The 25,148-nt window shown below is 40.6% G+C and overlaps 2 protein-coding genes across 6 annotated transcripts in view; both read right to left on the bottom strand.

Annotated features, from left to right (window-relative positions):
* Nucleotides 1-250: 250 nt before the first annotated feature.
* On the bottom strand, nt 251-3,507 carry GPR88 (G protein-coupled receptor 88). The gene has a single exon (XM_048860223.2). The coding sequence runs from the start codon at nt 3,025-3,027 to the stop codon at nt 1,927-1,929; it is 1,101 nt and encodes a 366-aa protein (XP_048716180.1). The 5' UTR covers nt 3,028-3,507; the 3' UTR covers nt 251-1,926.
* An 8,187-nt stretch (nt 3,508-11,694) lies between these two features.
* CDC14A (cell division cycle 14A) overlaps nt 11,695-25,148 on the bottom strand; it is a 118,391-nt gene continuing 104,937 nt past the window's right edge. For all 5 annotated transcript variants that reach the window (XM_048860218.2, XM_048860221.2, XM_048860216.2 and 2 more), the window contains one exon: nt 11,695-13,776. In XM_048860218.2, coding sequence (XP_048716175.1) covers nt 13,747-13,776 — 30 coding nt within the window. In that variant the 3' untranslated portion in view covers nt 11,695-13,746. The remainder of the gene's footprint in view (nt 13,777-25,148) is intronic.

Raw genomic sequence — 25,148 nt, 5'->3', positions numbered from 1 at the left:
CCATCTGCTTATGGACTGCCCTCTTCATCGTCTTGGTGGTGGACAGATGACCTTAACACCTCTGGATGCTGCTGCTGTGATAGAGCAGCTACATCACTTACCCAACGTTTAATTCATTATTTGTGCTGTCATGAGCTATATGCCAGAACTACTAACACAAGAAAATAAATAGTTGGACAGATTATAATACTATAAACAGAGAGAGAACCTGTAGGATATTTTGATCAAAGAGAATTTCCCAAGGCAGAGATAGGTGTCAAAATTTGTTTTATTTAAAGAGCTGTCCAAAAAAATCCAAAGCAAATTATGTTAAAAAACAGACTTTTCTCCATTAATATAAGAGTTTCAGCATGTAATTTATTCCTCTCCATCCCTGATACCTCCAATGGGAAGTACAAGGAGGATGTTTCTTGGAGAGCATAGGAGAGAAGTGGGAGCTAACAGAAGCAGTTCTTGGATTCCTTAGATTGTGGGAGATAGTAACTAACTTCTGCATAAACATCTCCAGTGCATTGGGAATGGTGGGATTTGGATTGAGTGAGCATTATGGAGTGAGCATTGTGGTCACTTTAAAGAGATACTGTCAGGGTTCTTTACATTTTATAAGAAACAAGCATTTGCAAAGCGGTTCCTCACTAGAGGTCTTTGGTAGAGGTGTTCGGATGGGTGTTTATTTCACTGGAACGCCTTGGTTTTTTTAAGAAAGGAATTACATGCCGAAGCATATTTACCAATTATCCCAATTTGGCTAGGATTGTCCTTGTTTCTAAAGCTAGTCCTGCAGGATCTAACTTTTGCACCAGACAGGCAATTTAAAAAAAAAATTGCAGCAATTAGATAATGCTGTGCAGGGAAGGCAGGCTGCAGCCTGTGGCTGAGGGCTTATCTGCCTCTGTGCACTAAAGGCACCAGCAGAAAAGGCTGAGGCGGGGGTGAGAAGTCCCAGGCTACAGAGCAGGTGTGACGAACACCAACTCCCCATCTCCTAGTCCCCTAGCTGTGCTGACCAGAGACTTTCAGCCTCCCTGTTGCTGCAGTAAAAAAGAGGGGGCAGGGAGTAAAACTTGGGGGAGAGGGCAAATTTGGTGGCACAGAAGGAGAAAAAAAAACTAATTCACAGAAGAAGAGGGATTAAAAAAAAGAGTAGAGAAATAGGATTTCAATAGGAAGGGAAAGAGGAACCTCAAAGGGGTGGGCAGGGAGAGAAAGATGGAGAAGCCCCACAGACCTTCAGGGAGAGGGAAGAAACTGGAGGAAAGGGAATGGGCATAACATCCTCCTTTTAAGTTGCAAGCAGAGGAGTGAACCTGCTGCCCTTCTCCAAACACATTTCAGGGACACCCACCCAAGCGGCTGTGCTGAGGGTTTGTGGGATGGAGGGTTATGGGGGCTGCCCCAGGTTTGCAACACTATCCCAACTTCTGGGTGCCTGTCTAGAACCCTGAGGCCCTCATTTAAATCTGCCTATGATGCACCAGCCTATGGTGAAGGGGTTTGAGCAGCCCCAGACCCTGTAGAAGAGTCTCCCTGGAAATATTTTTACAAGACTACATCTGCAACCCGAACACAGAAACATCCTGCTAAAGTAAAAGACTCAGAGAGTGAAGTGAAACCGACCATAAACAAGTCTAAGTGGCATTGTCCAAGCTGAGAGAAATGCAAAAGAGAAACTAACAGCATGACATAGGGGCTTTAGAGGTATAAAATGCTTTCATCTCATGTAAATCCCTGGTGATGTCGATTACACAGGGAAGGAAATTGGTTTGATATACATTTTAACCTGGCTGTGTCTGTAAGGCAGCGTTCAACGTCTTTCCCATAGGGAGTGGAGGATTCTGCTGTGCAGTCCTGTGAGTCATCTACACTCACACTCATCCCAAATGTGTCAAATGCCACCCCTGGAAGTGAATGCAATCCCCAAGCAGATCACTGGAGCACTAGGTTCCCCAGGCTCTCAACTCTGGTACCCTGCCGCAACTGTTCCTGGCAAGGCAGTGACACCGTGGGGAAGGCAGCAGCTGCTGCTGCCACAGTTACAGCTGGGGTCTCTCCTCTGGGCAGCACTGAGCGCACAGAGCGCCTGAATTCCTCATTCTTCCAGGTATAGAGCAATGGGTTGAATGCAGACAGGGAGCAGAAGAGCAGCCAGCTGGTCACCTGCAATGCCCGGGGTACGGACTGCAGGAAGAAGCCTAGCAGGCTCACCCAGACCACAGGCTGGGTGCCCAGAAGGAAGACACAGCACAGGAGCAGCACGGAGACACTGCTGAGGCGCCGCTGAACCCGGCGGGCAGGCAGTGGGGCAGCAGGGAAGGGCAGCTGATGCAGGAGGTGGAAGTTGAAGACGCTGACCCGTTTGACACTGACCCGCACCCGTCTCACGATGCCCAGGTAGCAATGGAGCAGCAGCATGGTCTGGCTGAGCACGGCCAGTGCTACCAGCAGGGCAGTGTAGTGTGAACTGTTGCTGGCACTGCTGATCTCCCGCTGAGATGACTGCTGTGACAGCCATTGTGTCCAGAGCCCAGGCAGCAGCAGCACCAAGAGCAGGGCAAGTGCCCAGGAAAGTCCGATCATCCACCCTGTGCGCCTCTGCTGGTAAAGTGCCAGGTAAGTGCTGGGTGCCTTGGTGATCAGCACATACCGGTTGAGGGCCACCAGCAGGTGGGAGAGCAGGGAGACAGTGAGGCCAAGGCCAAGGAGCCCATCCCGCAGCAGCCTGTATCCTGCTGAATGAGCAGAGGAGGAGCTAGGGGGCAACAGCCCCAGCACCGCTTCCTGCGGCATCCAGAGGGCACAGACACTCAGGTCAGCTACACAGCCGTTCACGATGAAGGCATTGCTGGTGGTCTGTAGCTTCTTGAAGGAGAAGACCAGGTAAATGACCGTCACATTGGATAAGGTCCCCACAAGGGCTAACAGTGAATAGATGAGAGACAAGGAGATTCTGGTCCCCGTGGATTCTTCACACAGTAGCAGCAGAGAGGAGCTTGGACTCCAGACAGAAGAGGACGAAAGGTTGGGCATCTTGTTGAATGCAGCTCAGCTTCAACTCCTCTGGGCAAATCCCATCCTTATCTGGTCAGGAGGCTGTGAAGCCGAGACACAGACCATGTAGCAGACAGAAGCCAGAGCATTCAGCTAGGAGGATTCACAGCAGGTAGCAGGCAGCAGGCATGTTTCAGAGCATGCAAAATCCAAAGCAGGCAGCTAGCAAGGATGGTTCAGAGCAGGCAGCTAGCAACATCCAGAGCAGGCAGCTAGCAATGGGTGATCCAGGGCAGGTCCAGGGCAGCAGCTAGCAGGGGTGGCTCAGAGCATGCATCAAGCAAGGATGGTTCAGGGCAGGCAGTAGCAAGGATGCTCCAGCTGTGAAAATACCAAGAGAAGCAGCACTCTGCAATCAACAGCAAGAAGAGCAGCAGCAGCTGCTATGAAGCCTTGCAGCTTTTTTCTGCACTACAGTATGTACACCGTACCTCACTCCTGGAAATTCAGCCCTTTCGCTCTTCATGAATTATTCAGCAGATTTCCTACTTGCAAAAACAGGAGAAACCCCCCCTCCGGCTTGCTCTGAAAATCCTGCGCTTACACCAACTGATTTTCCCCCTACTTCAGCAGCTCCATGGTTCTAATACCACCTTATATTTACACAGCACCTTTCATCCTCAGTGAGCTTTACAGACGTGGATAGACTTCATTTGCCTGCCTCTGAAACACAGTCCATCTGGGGTAGAAACTCCCGTGCTAACTATTCACTTTAACGGATTTCTTCTGATTCACATTGTTAGGAAGGTTTCTGTGCATCTATAAACATTTTTTTTAAAGCATAATTTTAGAGCAGGTTTCTAGTAGCAACTTGCTCTTTAAATGAATCCCCCCACCTCATTTATTAGATAGGATGCCTTGTCAAAAGAAAAAACTTTTCATTTTAGGGAGTTAAGCCCCAAATGCATATAATTTTGGTCGGGGGAAGGAAATGTGACTGTGGAATACACGGAAATCTATTACACAGCCTCTGCTCTGGTTCTATCACGACTCTTCACTGTGAACAGTTTAGTGTTATAAACATGGATCCTGACCATGCAGCCCTTACTCCCACGAATAATCCTACTGAAAGCACATGACGAGGTTTCCAGAAGCAGGAACCTGATATAAACAAGTGCAAGTTCCATACTCGACATCACGAACTGGTGTTAATTCCACACAAACCCTTTCTATGGTCTATCTGAGGGTTATCGGGAGTGGCATGGGGATGAAAAAGGGATAGCCAGAGATTCAGTCTTTTCACCACAGTGGCACAAAGGGAATGAAGACTGGCTGTATCTCCGCAGCTGAGGTTATCCCCGGCATTGGGGATCCATATGCATGTAGAGACAACACAGCTGCTTTGTAATATGTCTTAAAGGGTGCAGAGTGTTGTGGGGAGCACCTTCCAGATTTGTGGTACCCAGCAACATCAGCGTGCCTGTGTTTCTGGAGTGCAGTACATTCGCTCATCAGCCAGTACGCGATATCCAAAAAGCCGTGAACTGTGAATCTAACCTATACCTTTACTTTCCTGTGAAAGTGAGTCAAAAGTAACTGGTATCATTCATGACCAAAATAGCCAATGCCTCATCGGGAAAGCCCATTCCTCTCCATCAAGCACACAATAGTCTAACTTCAATAAGACTACTCATGTTCTTAAAGTTAAGAACATACTTAAGTGCTTTGCTGGATCAGGACCTAAATGTAGTAGTAGTTTGCACTTGCTAGCTACTAGCCAGCTACCACCCAGTATCAAAACCCCTGTTCCCAAGCAACCTCCTAGAGAAGCTAGCCAAAGGCTACTATAAGCTTATCTAACTGAAGCTAATATCCTAGACATGGCACAATCTGGCTTCATGCCAAGATACGGGTCTTAAACCTCTTTAGTGACACTGATGAATGATCTGCTATAAATGGATGGAGAGCAGACATTCATCATCATATTCCTGGACCTTTCTGCAACGTTCAGCACTGTCAACCATGTGATACTGCTGTCCCACCTGAGAGAGGTGCCATGAGTCTAAGGAAATGTGCTAAAATGATTTGAATTCTCCCTGGAGAGAGGCACCCAATGAGTAATGACCAGAAACAGCACTTCCATTACTAGACATATACAAAACACTCTCTTACTTGTGGAGCTCCACAAGGATCAACTCCTTTGCCGTACCTATTCAATATCTGCATGCAACCACCATGTGAACTGGTCAGATGATATACTGCCAGCAACATGCAAATGACACTCAGCTCTACTTATCCTTTTGGGGTGATGGTGAACAATCAGCTTCACTTCAGCTTCCATTGTGATGCTAATAGCCAAAAGAACTAATGCAATCCTGGGGTGCATAAACTGGACAATCATGATTAGGAATAGAGAGGTTTTTTTACCTCTATATTTGGGACTGGTGTGACTGCTACTGGAATACTGTGTCCAGTTAAGGTGCCCAGAATTCAGGAAGGATGTTGATAAATTGAAGAGGGTTCAGAAAAGAGCCATGAAAATAATTAAAGGATTAGAAAACAGGCCTTATAGTGATAGACTCAAGGAGCTCAATCTATTTAGCTTAGGAAAGAGAAGATTAAGGGCTGACTTGATTACAGTCTATAAGTATCGAAATGAGGAACAAATATTTAACAATGGGGTCTTCAGTCTGGCAGGGAAAGGTGATCCAGTTGAAACTTCTCAAATTTATACTGGAAATAAGGTGTACATTTTTAATGGAGCGAGTAACTAACTATTGGAACATTTTACCAAGGGTCACAGTGAATTCTCCATCTCTGGCAATTTTTAAATCAAGGTTGGATGTTTTTCTAAAAGATCTGCTCTAGGAATTATTTTGCGGAAGTACTGTGGCCTGCGTTTTATAGGAAGTCAGATTAGATGATCACTTAGGTTCTTTCTGGCCTTGGAATCCGTGGATCCATCCGTATGACCAGACCACTGCCACCAAGATGGCCCTGTGCTTGGATGAGATCAACTCATGGACAAAGAAGAGCTGGTTGAAGCTGAACTGGAGCAAGTGGGCAGCAGAAAGCATTGTGATGAGTTTGCAGCCACAGTACAATCTCCTTTGGTTGACCTGCAATTGGTCAATTCAGCCCCTAGTTTAGGAGTGCTCCTAGATTCCTCACAGATGCTAAGCTCTGACATCGCAACATCCACAATTAATACTTTCTACCATCTTCAGATGGCTACGAGACTCCATCTTATTCCATCTTATTCTGGCAGATGGTGACCTGATCTCAGTTATTCACGCCTTCACCACCTCCTGTCTGGACAACAGCACTGAGACATATCTGGGCATGAAGCCTTCTGCCTTTAGGAAACTCTACCTGGTACAAAACATTGCAGCACATCTCACCAACACTGGATACTATGAACACATCAAATATTTTCTCCTCTGCTCCCTAAGCTGGCTTCCCATAGAATATCAAGTCAAGTTCAAGGCCACATTTCTTATTTTCAAAGTGCTCAACAGCCTAGGCCCAGGATATTTAAAAGAATCCCTAAAGCTCCAGGGCAAAGGCTGTAGGCAACATTTCATCTGTGCAGAAGACAGATCTTTATTAGAGGCTGGCCCAACACAATGGAACAAACTCCCATAGGAACCAAAGACCATTACAAACATCATCATCTTCCAGCCCAAGAGCAAAGAGCATTTTTCGGACTTGCCTTCTCCAATATAAACGCATTACAGCCCATACTTACTGTGATACAGCATGGCCAGAAGGCAGCATTAGAATGATATAGGAGAGATATGTAAGTTCCAGGATGAGGAGAAGCCTTATTCCCTGTAGAGGGAAGAAAGGTTTTTTATAGATTAATTAAAAGCCCCTGAAGCCAATTAGAGCACCTGAAGCCAGTCACCTGATAAAAACCCCCTGTTTCAATCAGCCAGGGGAAGGAGTTGGAGCAGAGTGCAGTTTGGAGGAGTTGAAGTAGAGGAGAGTTTGGAGAAGAGCCATGGCTGGCTAGAAGACCAAGACCCTAGGTAAAGAGACACCCAGCTTGTTCAGAGAGAGGGCAGGATGCCCCACAAGCTGAAGAGCAGGAGAGGGAAGTAGCCCAGGGGAAGAAAGCACTGGTTCAAGTGGTTTGCCACTATCCCTAGGGCCCCTGGGCTGGGACCTGGAGTAGAGGGCAGGCCCGGGTCCCTCCCTCTCCACTACCCTTCTCTGGGTTACTAGTGGGACAGTAGATACCCTAGTTTAGGGGCAGGAAACTGCACTCTGAACCCTCGCCCCGCCCCCACAAGAAGAGGAAGCGTGGGACCCATCATAATCGTGCCAACAATTTGCCACATTACACAACCCCCCTCCCACCAAAAAGCCCTATGAGAATAAAACATTTCACTGCACACACAATTCTCCCCCTGGTGAGAGGATAAGAGAACAAAGCACAAGTGGCAGATATCGGTCATGTTACTTAATGCTCTACTTGATGGTGTTCAGCTACTATGGTGCTCATTATAAAACCTTTTTGTAGACTATAGAGCAGGAGCCTTCACAGAGAGCACCCTGGCAGCATCCTTCCCTACAGCCAGGGATCTCCAGCTCTAGCGTCTCCACTAATCACAGCGATGGTATTATGGAAAAGAAAGGTGACCCTGGACTAAAGTAACCATTTAGGACTTCAAAAGTCAAAACTACCATCTTGAATTTCACACTGAAGCCCACAGATGGCTGCCACATCCTTGAGGGGCAGCTCCATCTTAGATTACTCTAATGTGACCAGTCTCAAGGTGACAAAGTATGGAGCAGCACAGCAAGGTCCACATCTGAAAAGCTGTCGCATGTGCTGCATGGAGTAAAGCTTGAAACACACACTTTTCATTATTGATGCCATCTAAATCACAAGCCCAATTTACAAATAATGGCTGCTCACCACCAGGTGGAGGGGCTGATACAACCTCCAGCCAGTTCTGGTTGCTTTCCCCAGTCTACTGTCGAAATTTTATTTTATGTCAATGTAAAATTAAAGAACACGTGTATTTTAAACACCAACAGTGCATAACTTAACTTCTCTATCATGTTAATACTATAGAATGTGCATTTTCTTAACATTATAGTGTATTTCCAAATACTATGTCACATTGCTCAGTGGTGGGTGATTGTCTCTTATATTAGTAAGACCCAACTGTCATACATGTGGAGGGATGGGAAGCTTGGAGAACACAAACAGTTCAATTCACAGAAATATGTTGCAATGATTGCAACGCTCACAAAAGACTGGATATTGATGTGTATGTATATACATGTACACGTTGGTTTATTGCACTGAGGAATAGCAGATCTTCTCTGACAGAGACACTCTCTTTTGTGGTTGATAATATGACAATTAAGTGTGTTCCAGGTCTGAGCTCAGCTTGCAAGTGCGAACTACTATGACATTTAGGCCCTGATCCAACAAAGCACTTGAGTATGTCCTTAACTTTAAGAACATGAGTAGTCCTACTGAAGTTATTGGGACTGCCCACATGATTAAAATTTACTCCATCAGCACCTTACTCACTGCTTCTCTCTTATCTTTCCTTTCCACCCCACCTCTGATACAATCAAGGTGAAACCTTGTTTAAGCTTCCCACGATTTAGAGGTCATAAGTTATAATAATAAATTTTGCACATGAGGTTCATCCCCAGTCGTCATAGACAAGAGAGGATCTTAGCTCCAGTACTTTGTGATTGAAGGATATTTTGTAAATTGTAACAGGAAACATGTCCCCAGTGTGTGTACTTTAAGACCCATATTTTAGAAAATCCAAAGATATTGAGTTTCATAGCAAGCTATCAATTAAAGTGTTCCTGCCATTTGGACAACCAACATGTACTTGTACCTCTAACAGGACAGTGATGGAGTATTTGGCTGAGCTTGTGAGACCATACATTCAATTGGATGGCATTTCTCCATCCATCTGTAATACAATAACTTTTGAACTCCGCAACTGCTCAATTCCAAAACTTCAGGGAATGTTCTAGACATCAATCGCCAGAACCCTATTGTGTTTGAGGAAACACAGAAAATCAAAAGGGGTAAAATGAGGGACGCATTCTTAGATACCAAGGCCAGAGGGAACCATTGTGATCATCTAGTCTGACCTTCTGTATAACACAGGCCATAGAACTTGCCCTGAAAAAGTTCCTAGAGCAGATCTTTTACAAAACCACCCATTCTTTAAAAATTGCCAACAATGGAGAATCCACCACAACCCTTGGTAAATTGCTCCAGTGGTTAATTACCCTCATGGTTAAAAATTTACACCTTATTTCCAGTCTGAATTTGTCTAGCTTCAACATTGAATCATGTGATACCTTTCTACGCTACACTGAAGACTCCATTATCAAATACTTGTTCCCCATATAGACTGTAATCAATCACCCCTTAATCCTTCTGTATATTAAGCTAAATAGATTGAGTTCCTTAAGTCCATCACCATATGGTTTTGAGGTTCTGGTGGACACAGGCTACTATTGGGAAAAATACTGTTAGGAACGGAGGACACTACTCAGTATGCATGTATCATAAATATAAAGGGAAGGGTAAACCCCTTTGAAATCCCTCCTGGCCAGGGGAAAGCTCCTCTCACCTGTAAAGGGTTAAGAAGCTAAAGGTAACCTCGCTGGCACCTGACCAAAATGACCAATGAGGAGACAAGATACTTTCAAAAGCTGGGAGGAGGGAGAGAAACAAAGGGTCTATGTGTCTGTCTATATTCTGTCTTGGCCGGGGATAGACCAGGAATGGAGTCTTAGAACTTTTAGTAAGTAATCTAGCTAGGTACGTGTTAGATTATGATTTCTTTAAATGGCTGAGAAAGGAACTGTGCTGAATAGAATAACTATTTCTGTCTGTGTATCTTTTTTGTAACTTAAGGTTTTGCCTAGAGGGGTTCTCTATGTTTTGAATCTAATTACCCTGTAAGGTATCTACCATCCTGATTTTACAGGGGGGATTTCTTTATTTCTATTTACTTCTATTTTTATTAAAAGTCTTCTTGTAAGAAAACTGAATGCTTTTTCATTGTCCTCAGATCCAAGGGTTTGGGTCTGTGGTCACCTATGCAAATTGGTGAGGCTTTTTATCCAACATTTCCCAGGAAATGGGGGGTGCAAGTGTTGGGAGTATTGTTCATTGTTCTTAAGATCCAAGGGTCTGGGTCTGTAGTCACCTAGGCAAATTGGTGAGGCTTTTTACCAAACCTTGTCCAGGAAGTGGGGTGCAAGGTTTTGGGAAGTATTTTGGGGGGAAGACGCGTCCAAACAGCTCTTCCCCAGTAACCAGTATTAGTTTGGTGGTGGTAGCGGCCAATCCAAGGACAAAGGGTGGAATATTTTGTACCTTGGGGAAGTTTTGACCTAAGCTGGTAAAGATAAGCTTAGGAGGTTTTTCATGCAGGTCCCCACATCTGTACCCTAGAGTTCAGAGTGGGGGAGGAACCTTGACAGCATGAAGGAACAGGAGTAGTACCTTTAATAATTGTCCTTGTATGGAGGTCATTTGTTTAACCATATGACAAATTTCATTATAGTACTGTTCTTTTTATAATCACTGTATTCTTACATTATTGACTGAACACAGCCTCAGGCACTCAAAGTGAAGAGCCAGAAAGAGTTCCCAGAAGTCACCTACTACAGGACAGGCCTAACAAAGAAAATAACAGAACGCCACTAGCCATCACCTTCAGCCCCCAACTAAAACCCCTCCAACGCATTAAGGATCTACAACCTATCCTGAAGGATGACCCAACACTCTCACAAATCTTGGGAGACAGGCCAGTCCTTGCCTACAGACAGCCCCCCAACCTGAAGCAAATACTCACCAACAACCACATACCACACAACAGAACCACTAACCCAGGAACCTATCCTTGCAACAAAGCCCGTTGCCAACTGTGCCCACATATCTATTCGGGGGACACCATCAAAGGGCCTAATAACATCAGCCACACTATCAGAGGCTCGTTCACCTGCACATCCACCAATGTGATACATGCCATCATGTGCCAGCAATGCCCCTCTGCCATGTACATTGGTCAAACTGGACAATCTCTACGTAAAAGAATAAATGGACACAAATCAGCTGTCAAGAATTATAACATTCATAAACCAGTCGGAGAACACTTCAATCTCTCTGAAGCGACCTTCATGTATGTGATTGCTGTAGCTCACGAAAGCTCATGCTCAAATAAATTGGTTAGTCTCTAAGGTGCCACAAGTACTCCTTTTCTTATTGTAAGGAGAGTGATCACTTTAGATAAGCTATTACCAGCAGGAGAGTGGGGTGGGAGGAGGTATTGTTTCATGGTCTCTGTGTATATAATGTCTTCTGCAGTTTCCACAGTATGCATCCAATGAAGTGAGCTGTAGCTCACGAAAGCTTATGCTCAAATAAATTGAGTAGTCTCTAAGGTGCCACAAGTACTCCTTTTCTTTTTGTGAACTCTCTGGCTGTCACTTTTTCGAAAGAGAATGGCTTTCTGTACCCAGATCTTTTTGTGAAATTCAAATTCTCTCTTAAAAACGCATCATCTACAACAGTAGAATTATAGTCTTTTGAAAAAGCAGTTTAATATTATGTAGTTAAGAGTCAACTCTATTCTTGTACAATGACTGACAAAAGCCAGAGTAAAATCTGAGTAAGAGAGATGAAAGAACAAAGGAGGCAGCTGACTTATATAAGCATTGCTCTTTTTTATTGTTGATTAGAAGTGTCTACACTTCAAAATAGAACAAAATATGTATTTTATGAGGCAAACTATTCATAACAAAATACAAACAATTTTATAGGAGGTAGAATTACCTTACAATTAACCTAACAATCATTCATATACAGTATATCATTATGTGTATATATATATGCACGCACAAACATATGCTACTTGGTGTGTGTATATGTTACATATACACAAGGCTATTGCATGTAAATTTTATTCAGTGATTTAAATAGCTGCATTCAACATGGTTTATGTAACTATACGGATTTTCATTATGACTGCTTCCTGTCAAAATGTGATCTAAACATGATTTTTTTCATAATAAAACATTAAATTATCGTAACTTCATTTGCTGCCCCTCTTCCCTCTCCCAGCACCTACTTGTATGTTTACTCAGGTTAGTCCACTCAATGTACTTTAGCAATGAGGACTCAACGTTTAGCCTAATATTTCCTCCTCATCTTTCTGTAACTAGTGAAAAGATTTGAGGCTGACAATTCTAGGTTTTATTGCTGCATTCCGAATTATACTGATCATTCATTGCAGAATCAAATTAGTGCATTTTTTTCAAAAGCACTTTTTTTTTGTACATATATGTATGTGATGATATCACCAAGACACTTTCTCCTATAAATATAGGAGAAATAGTTCTGTTATTGTCAAGTACTACAAACCTCATCTGCTAACATTGTTTGAAATGCTTTCAGTAAGTTTTATTCCTAATTAACTCTAAGTAGATCTACAAGTCCAAGGTTGTCTGTACCACTGGTGAAATTAGCTTGTGGTGTAACAATAATTAATAGCCTGATTGGATGTCTGGTTAGCTAACAATAGAGTACAGTCGAGAAAATGTCTATAAAAGATTAATTCACTTGCAAACTGTAATGCAAATAATTTTTTCCTTCCATGTCCAAATCTGTGGCAACATTTTTTGCCATCCAACTTGCACACCTGCTTATAACGGTGGCCAGGTGTGCAACTCCACCCAATTCAGTGGAATTACGCTGCTTATGTCCGTTCTGAATTTGGCCTTTCTTTTCATGCACAGTTTAAATGCACAGCAGAAGGTTAATTCTGATTTATGTTAGACTTTAAAACTGCTACAACACAAATGTAACTATAGGGTAGATCAAATGGTACACACATTTAGCAATGCTGAAAGTAAAAAGCTAAGAGTAAAACATCCCTTTAAAATAAATTATCAGAAGGAAAATGTTAGTAATATAGCAGAATTAGCAGCTATATTATTTTTTTTTCAAAAGGAGGACATATGATGATACGAATGTTGGGTTTTCCCTAATCCACAAGTAGCTATTTTAAGTTCCTTTTAGGATGACCATATGGAACATTAGCAGCTGACAGCTGAAAGGAAAACTTGATGATATACCAAGCTCTATCAGATGATACAACTAACCAGTTTTCCAACTAAGTTACTTAAAGCAGATTAGTTGCTAAAAACAAACTGAGCTTGAAGCGGTAACAATGGACCCATAAATAAAACCAAAAATGGTTTTGTTCATAAAATGTTTTCATACACTGTAGATAAACCTTAAAATATATTTAAAAATATATATTTTTGGTAGCAAAGAAGTGAAGGAATCTAAATCAAAATATATTCTAATTTTTACATAATTATATATATTTATAGTTTACCAAAATACTCTTTCTTAATACATACATACTGTAACACTGTATACACAAATGTAATTATAAATGTATTATTGAAATCCATTAGAAATACCCTCAAGTCAGAGTCAACTTTAAAATTTTCCAGCTGTATACAAAATTGTTGCAATTTTCATAAATTTAACTTCAGTGCATTTGCAGTAGTCATTAATCAGAAATCTCTGGCTGTTTAAAGTCTCTGCTGGGCGTCTTAGTTTAATGTTTTAATGTATCTAGGGATGAAGAGTTCTCCTCTCAGTGAGCAGTTTCTTTCCCTCAACATTGCTCCTCCATGAAGAAATGGGATTAAGAGTTGAACAGCTTTCATCGAAGCAGCAAGGCTTTAGTATTGAACATATTCAGACTGAAGGGACTGTGCAGAGGAGAAACAGAAACTGGTGTTAACATTCAGTTTAAGAGAAGTCACTTTAAACACACACAACTTGTACCTTCAAATCAAGAAACTGTATTTCTAGGAGAAAAAAATATATTAAGCCATAAAGGAAAACAGGACTATTCCAAGGTCTCCTGTACACAGGCCAAAAAATGAATGTATTTTGGACTATAATATAGCAAATGCACCAAAAATGGGCAAGAGCTGTATAAAACAGATGCATCTTTTCTGTATGTAGATTTATATTTACTAGCTTTCCCCCGTCAGTTTATGCTGAAGTTTTAGGTAACAGCATTACTTTTAAATGTTTTTAGGTATCAAGATGTATTGTTTGTGAGTAACTGGGATACAAAATTCTTTAAAGATATAACTGGCATTGTCCTTTTATATAATTCATTACATTTTAATTCAATTACTTCTAATTCAGAGAATTCTAGACTTTTTTTTTTTGTTTTTAATGAAAACCTTATGAAATTCAAATCCAAAATACAGACAATACCCTTAAAACTGATCTCAATAGAAAAAAAATGTGATTATAGTTATAGTAATTTAATTGTTTTCATTCTCTCTCGAACAATGAGAATGAAAATGCTACTAAAATATACAATGCACTTTACAGATTTTGATTCAGATGACACAGGAAACATGTAAGGTATGGGTAATTACTGTGAAAGGAAGCCAGAAAGCAAAACATAATTAAATACAGTGGAACATTCTAGAGATAATTAGCAAAATGAAAAAAACAAAAGAGAGAAAGGACGGTGAATAGTTTTTGCAAGCAGTTAACATGGAGTAGCAGACAGAAAATTAGTACAGCTAAGAGGAAGGCATGATAACCTTTACTGGTTCATTTATCTGCATCTGGTTATCCACAATATTTTACAACTATTCAGTCTTGCAATTGGTAGTGTATCAGTTAAAAACTAATATGACTTTATATTAAAAAGGATTGTAAAATTCAGATTGACATGGTCTAACTGTATTTCTGTCTGTATTTCTTCCAATACAGATGTGATCTGTGTCAGTTGTGTTAGAGCAGTAGCTTTGTAATGAATGAAGATAGGTAAATGTTTACCAATTCTAATAAAATTGTATTGATGAATAAAAATTACTTTTACTTTGAAAGTTCATCACAGTTGCCTTAAAATATATTTGAAAAACAATTATAAACTATATCAAAATATACTTAAAAAGAGTAGCAATGCAATAGGATTACAGAGGACTGTTAGGAAAAGACCCCAGCTTTCCCTAGTGTGAACTCCAAGGAAGCTAGGAATCTGAGATTTATCCAAAGGCTGATTCAAGATGATTTTTTAAAAAATGATTAAAACACCATTAATTCACCCAGAAGCTAGATTACCATCCACAATAGAGCTAAGTGAAAAAGTTTAAAAATCCCCCAAAAAATTAAGTTTAAAAAAAAATTTTCAGAAAGCCTATATATCTGTTCAAACACACATGCTTTTATGGAGTTCAATAATCAGAGATATAACTCCAAGGTATTTGGCACACCGTGGATGTTTCTGACAGCATCTGAGTGCTTTCTTTCATATGTTAAACCCCCATCCCACTTTCTATATACATTTTTGAACAGCTTTCACTAGAGTAGCAAGGCTTTAGTAATGAATATATTCAGATTGAAGGGACCGTGTCTTTACATACGAGAGTAAATATGTAAAGACAGGTCATTGTAAAAGAAAGAAAAGACAGAAAGAGGTCTTTAAAATGGCAAACTACTTTATTACAGGGGTTAGGACCACAAGGGAATTGAAAACCTGCACCATGCTATTCTTCCTGATCTACCCACTGGCAATTGTGCCTGATTATTAGCCCTGTCAAGAAAGTCTGTGAGGCAATCCATTACTGTATGTAATTGATGCTGAAGGGTCCGTATTTCTTTTTGTCCATGAATACTTAAGATTTCTGCTGGTCTCAAAGCTATTTTAAGACCATTTTGTTAAAGGAATATTTTATTGACTGAAATATAGTCCCTGTGGAATTGTAAAGTTTTTGCAGTGATCTCTTAAAAACTAAAGTCAAAGTAGAGCTGACTAACAACTTCCATCACAAACTTGAAAGCTTAAAAATTAACTCTATATAATTGGGTGTTTCAGAATAATGGACGATTCTTTAGCTTTTGATAGGTGCACAATGACCAGACAGCAATTAGGAATGGGTCATTAGTTGACTCAAAGAACTAAGAACAGCACATCATTACTTAATAGTAAATTGTAACTCATGATTCTGGAATCACAATTTAAGTAACATTTTAATTCTGGGATTCAAGCTGCAATTCTTGATATCAGAAGATCTGTGCTTTATCACAACATGGAATATCAGGATGTGAAAGATAAAAATCCATAGCAACATATCAAAAAGAAGAACAAATAAGTATATAGCACATGTACAGAGAGATTAAAACACTGATCACTTGTTTTGGTTTGTCTTTTAAATGCTTGTCACAGATGGGTAGGAGTTTCTGTCTTGTGATGTACACTGCTGTTTTCAGCATCTCCACCTCCTCGTCATCTTGACTTAATAGCAATAAAAGATCCTCCTCCCACTGTTCTAAATCATTTTCTAAGTACAGTGAAGAACTAAACTGAATTTTAAAAACGATAATTTCCTCACATACATCATCATTTGGCCATGGTAAGAAGCTCTTCATTTCTTTGCAGATTAAATCTTGTTGCTATTATCCCCAATACATTTCCTATTAAAAGCTTGTTAAGCTACAATGGTAGCTATAATTACAACTAAATTGCTGAAAAGTGCAATGGCCTTGTTTAGTTTTATTTACTTGAAATTTTAATTTTTTTATTTGTACAAAAATAAAGCATTCTTTTTTCTCCGTGATTGCAATCACAGTTGTAGCAAATGGTTTTTTTAAACCTTCTTTTCCGGGGTGGGGGGCCTGAAAAATTGTTTACCTAATGTTTTGGATCCCATAATATAATCCTTGTTTTACTGCCTGTGGATTGTATTTATCTTTTTTCACTACTTCAGTTAACATTTTAGATCTGTGTACATGTGCACTTTAAGTATGACCTACCATATTGAATTCGAATACTAATGTTTTTTTTAAACTCCCTGAATCCACATTGGAGTTATCTGGCTTTGACAAAACTCAGACATGGTCTATTTTGAAGACCAGCAGAATTTAAAATGTGAAAATAAAGAATTAGTCATAAAAGTGTTTTTACTAATGAACATGATGAGGCAATAAAAGTAAACTGAGTAATAAAAATAAGTAAACTAAGTTAAAAGGGATAATTTTAAAAAGGATATCCATAAGATCTCAAGGGAGCTTTCTTTTGGCATCCTGGTGTGGTCTGATACAATAGCCAACTTGATATTTTATGCCTAATCATCAGACTAGAGCTTGTCTACATATTGCCTATAGTGGCCTTCATGCACACTAGCAGCGGTGTAAATTCTAATGCACACCAGTGTGTTCTGCACTAACTGTGGATCCATGTGGATTCTGCTCGTGAGCTCTAAAAGTTCCCTAGTATGCATTAACAGAGTCCTGTTTCAAATGCTGCTACATTAATGCACACTAGAGAACTTTTAGTGTGCACCAGCAGGGTCTACGTGGGCAAGTTAATGCATGACACGCTGGTGCACATTAAAATTTACACCCCACTGGTGCATACTAAGGCACTGTGTGGACAAGCTGCTAATTACTCACAAAGGGCCTGATCCAGCAAAGCACCTAAAAGAATAACATTAAAGATGTAAATAGTCATACTGACTTTAATGGAATTACTGATGTGCTTCAAGTCAAGCTAGGGTTGTTGGAACAATCTGTATACTGGGGGTGCCAAGAGGCACTGAACCAAACATAGTTTTCTTGGTATTTTAAAGACAATTTGAAAAACATGGAAACAATATCCATATCCAGTATGTTGTAAATTTACAAGTAAAAGGATAATTATTTTAACTACTTGTGTGGCAAACTCACTCTGCAATTTGAAAATCAAAGATCTCATGGGAACTTTCTCATGGCATCCTGGTGTGGTTAATGTATCATATAGCAACATATGACAAATGGAAAAAAAGGAAATGGATAACCTCTCATTTATATAGATTGCTATGAAATGTAAAAAACTGATAAGGGATTCTGAAGACACCAGGGAAAAATCAATAGCTGTAAAGCTAAGAACAATAAGATGGAGGAGTGTTTCTTTTTTTAAGATATGAGGGGGAAAAATCCAAGCAAGGTATTATAACTAGTAAGTACCTTTAGTAGATGGAGGTAGTAAAACTTATTAAAGATGCAGAAAAAGGCAGAAGCGTTCAATATATATTTCTGTTCTGTATTTGGAAAGAAGCAAAATGATGTACTGGTATCACAAGAGGATGATGAAGTACTTTCTAGTCCATCAGTAACCAAGGAGGATTTTAAATCACATCTAACAGGAATAAACATTTTAAAAATTAGCAGGCACATAAGTACCTCCACAGGTCAAAAATACTGGGTACTAAAAGACACTTTAATTTAGTGGAGAAAAGCATAACAAAACACAGTGGCTGGAAGCTGTAGGCAGGCAGATTTCTAATTTGAATTTGGCACAAATTTTTTAATAGTGAGGGTGATTAACCAGTGAAACAAACTACCAAAGGAAGCGGTGGATTCTCCATCTCTCAATATCTTCAAATCAAAATTGGATGCCTTTCTGGAACACATTCCTCAGTGAAACACAAGTTATTGAGCTCAATACAGGGGTTACAGGGATATGCAGGAAGTCAAATCAGACGATCATCTAATACAGTGTTTTTCAAAGTTTGGGTTGCCACCCAGTATTGGGTCTTGGCATGTAAGGCACTGGGTCGCCTTGCTCAGCACCCAGGGACCCTAGCAGCTCTGGTGAGCACTGCTGACCGGGACATTAAAAGTCCCGGTCAGCAGTGCTGCCCAGCTAAGGCAGGTTAGTCCCTACCTGTTCAGACACCGCGCTGCGCCCCGGAAGTGGCCAGCGGTGGGTCTGGCTTCTAGGCAGGGGGGCCATGGGGCTCCACGCGCTGCCCCCGCCCTGAGCACTGGCTCTACCCTCCCATTGGCTGCTTTCCGGACAATGGGAGCTGGTGGGGTGTCACCTGCAGGCAAGAGCCGTGCAGAGCTGCTTGTGTGCCTCCACCTACGAGCTGGACCTGCTACTGGCAGCTTCCGGGACGCAGCGTGGACAGAGGTGCCAGGATGGGAGGGAAGCCTGCCTCTGCACCCTGGCTGCACTGCTAACCGGGAGCTGCCGGAGGTAAGTCCGTGCCGCAACCCCCTACCCCAGCCCTGAGCCCCGTCCCCCAACCCGAAAACCCTTCCTGCACTCCAAACCCCTCATCCCTGGCCCCACCCCAGAGCCTGCATCCCCAGCCCAGAGCCCTGACCCCCTCCTGCACCCCAACCCTCTGCCCCACCCCCAAACCCAGAGCCCCTCCTGCACCCCAAACCCCTCATCCCCGAGCCTGCAACCCCAGCCCTGACCCCCTCCTGCACCCCAACCCTTTGCCCCAGCCCTGAGCCCCTCCCACACCCCAAACCCCTCATCCCCAGCTCCACTGGGTCATGGGCATCAATTTTCTTCAACTGGGTCCCCAGAAAAGAAGTTTGAAAACCACTGATCTAATGATCCCTTCTGGCCTCTTTCTGCAACTGTGATTCAGATAACAATCCATCTGACGATGCATAAGCCAGAAGAGAATTCAGCTCTCTCCCTTGTGTTTGTGACAGTTATGCAGGGCTGACAGGAGTACAATTAGAAAAAACGTATTTTAGTCAGAAAAGTATGCCAATGTGACTTTGAATACAGGCAGCAAACATATCTGTTGTGACATTTTCACAATCACTTTTTTGACTATAACCATACTTAAAGCTATTAGGCCATTGCACTAAAATCAGACAAATTACTGCTATTTCACAGGTTAAAAAAAATCATAAGCAACTGATGTTTTGTTACAATGCAAAAGCTCTATGCATATTTCTACCTATATTAGTTTAAGTATTTTCCTTCATTGCTTCTGATTTACAGGAACTATGAAAAAACTCCATTTACGGCCAACTAGACATTATTGAGAAGATTATAGCTTTTGCACTTAAAAAGTACACATCATATTTGGCTGTGTACAATCTCTGTTCCTAACCAGTGAATGACAGAACATGAACTATTGGAAGATTACATCATTCTTGGTGAGACGACATTACTGAGTCATATAGGTGTCTGATGGGGAGAGAAAAGATTGTTCTGTTTTAAAACACTCAATTACATATCCTAGACAACACGACCCCTTTTTCTCAAAGGCTCTCTGTCTTACCAAGCATCTTCCTAGACTACCTAAATAAATTCTATTTAGACCAGTGCTCAGTCATCTGGTTCTCATGATCACATGCAAATTAAAGTAAACATTTCTCCTCTCTCCCCTCTGATCTCTCATTACCTGCATGTGGAAAAACAGCATCTCCTCCTTTACCTAAGCCAATGGTCCCCAAACTTTTTACCTCACACTCTCACCCCTGTCCGCCCCCTCCCATGGAGCTGGGAGCAGGGCCATGGCTCCGGGGGGAACATGGGCAAGGGTAAGGGGGCCGAGGTTAGGGCCATAGGTGGGGGTGGGAACGGACCCTTGGCTGGGGGCCATGGCCTGCAGCTATGGAGTGGATCTGGGCGGCGCTCTCTCCCTGCCCTCTGTGGGGGCTGGGCCCCAGCTGCGCCCTGCGAACATTACTCCGTGCCCTGCTAAGTAGGCATGCCTCACAGATTGAAGACCTCTGATTTAAGCCAAGGCAACTCTGCTCCATTATGGCAGTTCACCTTTCTCTTTTGGGTTCTCACACTCTCAGAAAATGAAAAACAGCTGACTGGCTGAGAGCACCTGCTACCATTTTTGGGTTAGTTATTCAATTACCTCTCCTTTCTCAGCTATTTATAGTCACCTGTGCCGAAATTTTTCTTCTGAGGTAAAAGTCTTCCTCTATTAAAGTCATTTTTGAACCCCAGTAATAAGACTAAAAGCTAGACATTAACAACAGGAATATGACACTAATCAAAATAGGTGAAGAAATTAAGTTATGGCTGGGGCTCCTTTCTTATTTGTGTCTAGGTAATGCATAAAATTCCAGAATAGTACTATGTATGATGTTACATAGCTGTATGTAAGATATGATGTGCTGCAAAACAGTTGGGTTAAATATGGAACAACAGTTTAGCTTTTAATTTCCAATGGTCCTCTAATGCAGGTTTTTATTTTGTTTGTTAAAATGTTCACTCATGGAACAAACCATACTTGCACTTTCTGTGGAAGATAAGTTGCTGTGTAAGGCTGTAGGGACCCAGTGTAATGCTAAAAGGGATGTTAACTGTTGCTTTTAGAATGTCACATTTTGCACTGAACTTTCTAAGTTTTGTAGTTTTGAGGATTCCTGGTTGGACTTCTTTACACTGCATGTGTTATTCCTCTACTAGCTTATAGCACTACTTGGTTTTACGATTCTTGATGTTTTATCCATGATACTGTGAATAACCTCACAAGAAAATTAAAATAGAGTGACAAAGAAGTTGTTGAATATATGATTACTTATAAAACATCTCATGCCCACAGGGCTCTGTGGGTGTGTGAACCCACGTGTTTGTTTATATAGACTACACAAAAATTATAAAGAAAAATACACAGTAAAGTGGCCAAATAATAAGACCAATAATCCACCTTCAATACAAAAATACCACCATCTTATAATATATAAATGGAAAGGAAAAAAAGCCACACTGATCCTTACTTGGAAGGATACAAGAAAAGTGCAAAACAAACAAACATCCAAGGCAGAGCATTTCAGGATTAGTGGACTCATGACAGGGCCTTCAAAGCCCTGCATCCTTCCTTCTCAACTACTTCAACCCTAACTGCAGGCTGTCCCTTAAGCATAGTACTATATTTGAAGTTTAAATATTAAGACCTTGATGATTACCATTCATTGGGTAACAGATCATAGAACTTCCATCTGGATTGAATTGGCCTCGCTAGCACTGACCCCCCACTTGGTAAGGCAACTCCCATCTTTTCATGTTTTGTAATATATATACCGCTTACTGTATTTTTCACTCCATGCATCTGATGAAGTGGGTTTTAGCCCACGAAAGCTTATGCCCAAATAAATTTGTTAGTCTCTAAGATGCCACAAGGACTCCTTGTTATTTTTGCAGATCATAGCACAGTGCATCATCAACTTTCATGGTCAAGTTCCTTAAACAGTCATGCTGCCATGCTCTACAGACGCTGCAATCAATGAGTAGTTTTCAAAGGAAACCTCCAACTAAGTGCATTACAGTAACTCAGCCTAGAGGTCAAAGAGACTTGGATCACTGTGGTGTATCTATGGTCAGAAGACAGGCTGCCATTGCAGAATAGTTTGATAATGAAAAAAGCCACTTTTGACCACTACTAAAAATTGATCTTCCATGTTCAAATCCGGATAAAAGGACACCAGAATTCAAAGCAGATCAACCTGCCTATAGCATTCTTTCTAAATGGATAAGGCTATCACTAAATAAATGAAATCCTCTTGACATTTTCACCATTCCACCAGGAATACTTCAGTGTTGAGCATCAAACAGCTATTTTATATCAACTCCGCAATCTTGAGCCAAACGGAAAAGAGATAGAACTGCAGAGATGGGGACAAAAGTGACCCAGTGGGACTTCATATAGAAAAGATCCTTGTGGATGTTGAGTAATTCCCCCATGACCAAATGAAACCTAACAGAATCACTCCTTTCAATTTTTTCAAATGGAAGCATGTATCTACCACAGTTGCTTGTACATTTTATTTACAACAACAACAATTGATGAATAAAAAAAATTAATGGACTGTAGCCCGTAACTAAGCTGCTAAAAATAAGAAAAATGGTCCCATCCAAATGTACTTCAGGGAAAAGCCAGAGTTACACAGTCTTTTACACTGTATCTTGGGCTCTGTCAGATTGAAGAGTATTGCAAGCTCTCCACTGAAAATGTCAGCATTTCAGCTCCAAGATTTTCAAATCTAGCAGATGTTGATACTAGTATGTGAGCTGATCGCAACAATTACAGCTGTGCATGGAAAGAGAGACATGCTAGGACCAAAATCACACAAGACTAAGATCAATATCAACACCTTGAAATACAGCTGGAAACAAACAGGAAGCCATTGGGGTCTTTGGCACACTGGCGAAATTGTTCAAAGCCAATCTGACTAAAATAAATCACTGCATTCTGCATCATCTGTAGCTTCCAAATGCCCTTCAGAGTTAAACCCACGTATAGCATGATGAATTTCTAAGATCATGAAGGAGTGTTATTGAGGCCAGGTCCACGAAGGGAAAACTGTCACAAACATTAAGGAACACTTCTAACCATCAAGATTATAAAGAAGAGGAAAAACATTCATATCATCCAAATGATGAGACTACTTAACGGTGAGAAGTTTACAGGAAACTGAGTCTTTAACACTTTAACTATTCTGATGATGAATATTGCTATTTTTAATAATATTTTAATTTGCTTCCAAGGTACCTGCCTGAAATGCTCAAATGCAGTCAGTCAGTGGAGCCTTCTGTCGTATAAGCCCTGATTCTCTCTACCTGCACTCCTATCCTCTTCCCTGCACTTTCCTGTCTGTGAATTCAGCTGTATAACATATAGATATCTGGGAACATTCATCAAGGAGGATTAAAAAAAAAAAAAGAACCAAGAACATTCACGGCTCTCCATGAAGTTCAAGATCCTTATTTTGCTGCATGGCTTATTCCATTGTTTTAAAATGTCCATGCCTGCAAGAATGAATCCGAGCAAGTGGTGCTGTGTTACTAGATTATCCTGTCCTAAAAGCTGTACTCTAGACAATTATCCTGGCTAGTCATTAGACACCCTACATTTATATTTAATCTGAGAACAAGATCTAGGTACAGCTTCCTTTAAGAGGATCCTGTGTAAGGAAGTTACATTCATGGATGCCATGGAATTCAAAATGTCCCTAGTAGGGCTGTCAATTAATTGCAGTTAACTCAAGCGATTAACTCAAAACAAATTAACTATTAAAAAATTAATCGCGATTAATCCCAGTTTTAATTGCACTGTTAAACAATAATAGAATACCAATTGAAATTTATTATAAATATTTTTGGATGTTTTTCTACATTTTCAAATATATTGATTTCAATTACAACACAGAATACAAGTGTACAGTGCTCACTTTATTATTTTTTATTACAAATATTTGCACTGTAAAAAAGATAAAACAATTTCTTTAGTTTTCAATTCACCTCATACAAGTACTGTAGTGAAATCTCTATCATGGAAGTGCAATTTACAAATGTAGATTTTTTTTTGCTATATAACTGCACTTTAAAACAAAACAATGTAAAACTTTAGAGCCTACAAATCCACTCAGTCCTACTGCTTGTTCAGACTATACATTTTATTGAAGACTGATATTCTTTAGCATTTCAAGTAATTCTTGATTTATTTTTAATGCATTCTACTTAGAAACAGCAATTTTTTTTTCCCAAGGAGAAAGAACTGCAGAATATGATTGTAGTCATCACTGTTGTGTCTTGACCAAGTGGTTAAAACGGAAGTAATAACAGGAAACATTTTTGATATAAAAAGATGTGAACATCAAGTTTTAGAGAGACCAGGCCGTGATTCAGTAAGCCATCCCTACACATGCATGAAAGCACTTATGTGTTTAAGGCACAGGCGTAAGATATTAAAATTGTACTTCTTTAATACTTAATACGACTTCACATACTGAATGATTTATTCTGGAAGTTTTCATAGGGTCTTAAAGGGACACTTTTCAACTTAAAAAAATCACACTTCTGATTTCTCTTTTTTTTGGTTTAAAACCTCCTATTTTTGCAAATTCCACAAATATTATAACTGAAAGATAAGAAATAATTTCTCTATTTTTTCCCTGTTTCTTTACTCTGTACATTTAACAATGTATAGTGAGTTCATTACTATATCAGTGTACCTCTGTGTGGGTTTTTTACACAGCAACAAGGGAGAAAAAGCATTTACCTTTCCTCCCACTCTCACCCCCTCCCCCTCAAAAGGAAAACACTGTTATAAAACCATGAAAAATAGAAGGTGGACTCTTGGGGCTGGCATACTGCCTTGAACTATCTAACTCAGTGTTTGAAAATGATGAGATTTCAACAGTGCCCATTTTAAAGAACTAAGTTGATTCATTTTACGCATATTTATTTTCAATTTAGGGTGGTATATACACAAAGCAGTTCCTCTAATTTTACTGTATAAAGACACCTATGATATCTAATGATCCAGGAAGATCCTATACTACATATAACTTTTAGTTT

The sequence above is a fragment of the Caretta caretta genome, chromosome 8 (genome assembly GCF_965140235.1).
Source record: "Caretta caretta isolate rCarCar2 chromosome 8, rCarCar1.hap1, whole genome shotgun sequence".
NCBI lineage: Eukaryota > Metazoa > Chordata > Testudines > Cheloniidae > Caretta > Caretta caretta.
This window is presented reverse-complemented; position numbering and strand designations above follow the sequence as displayed.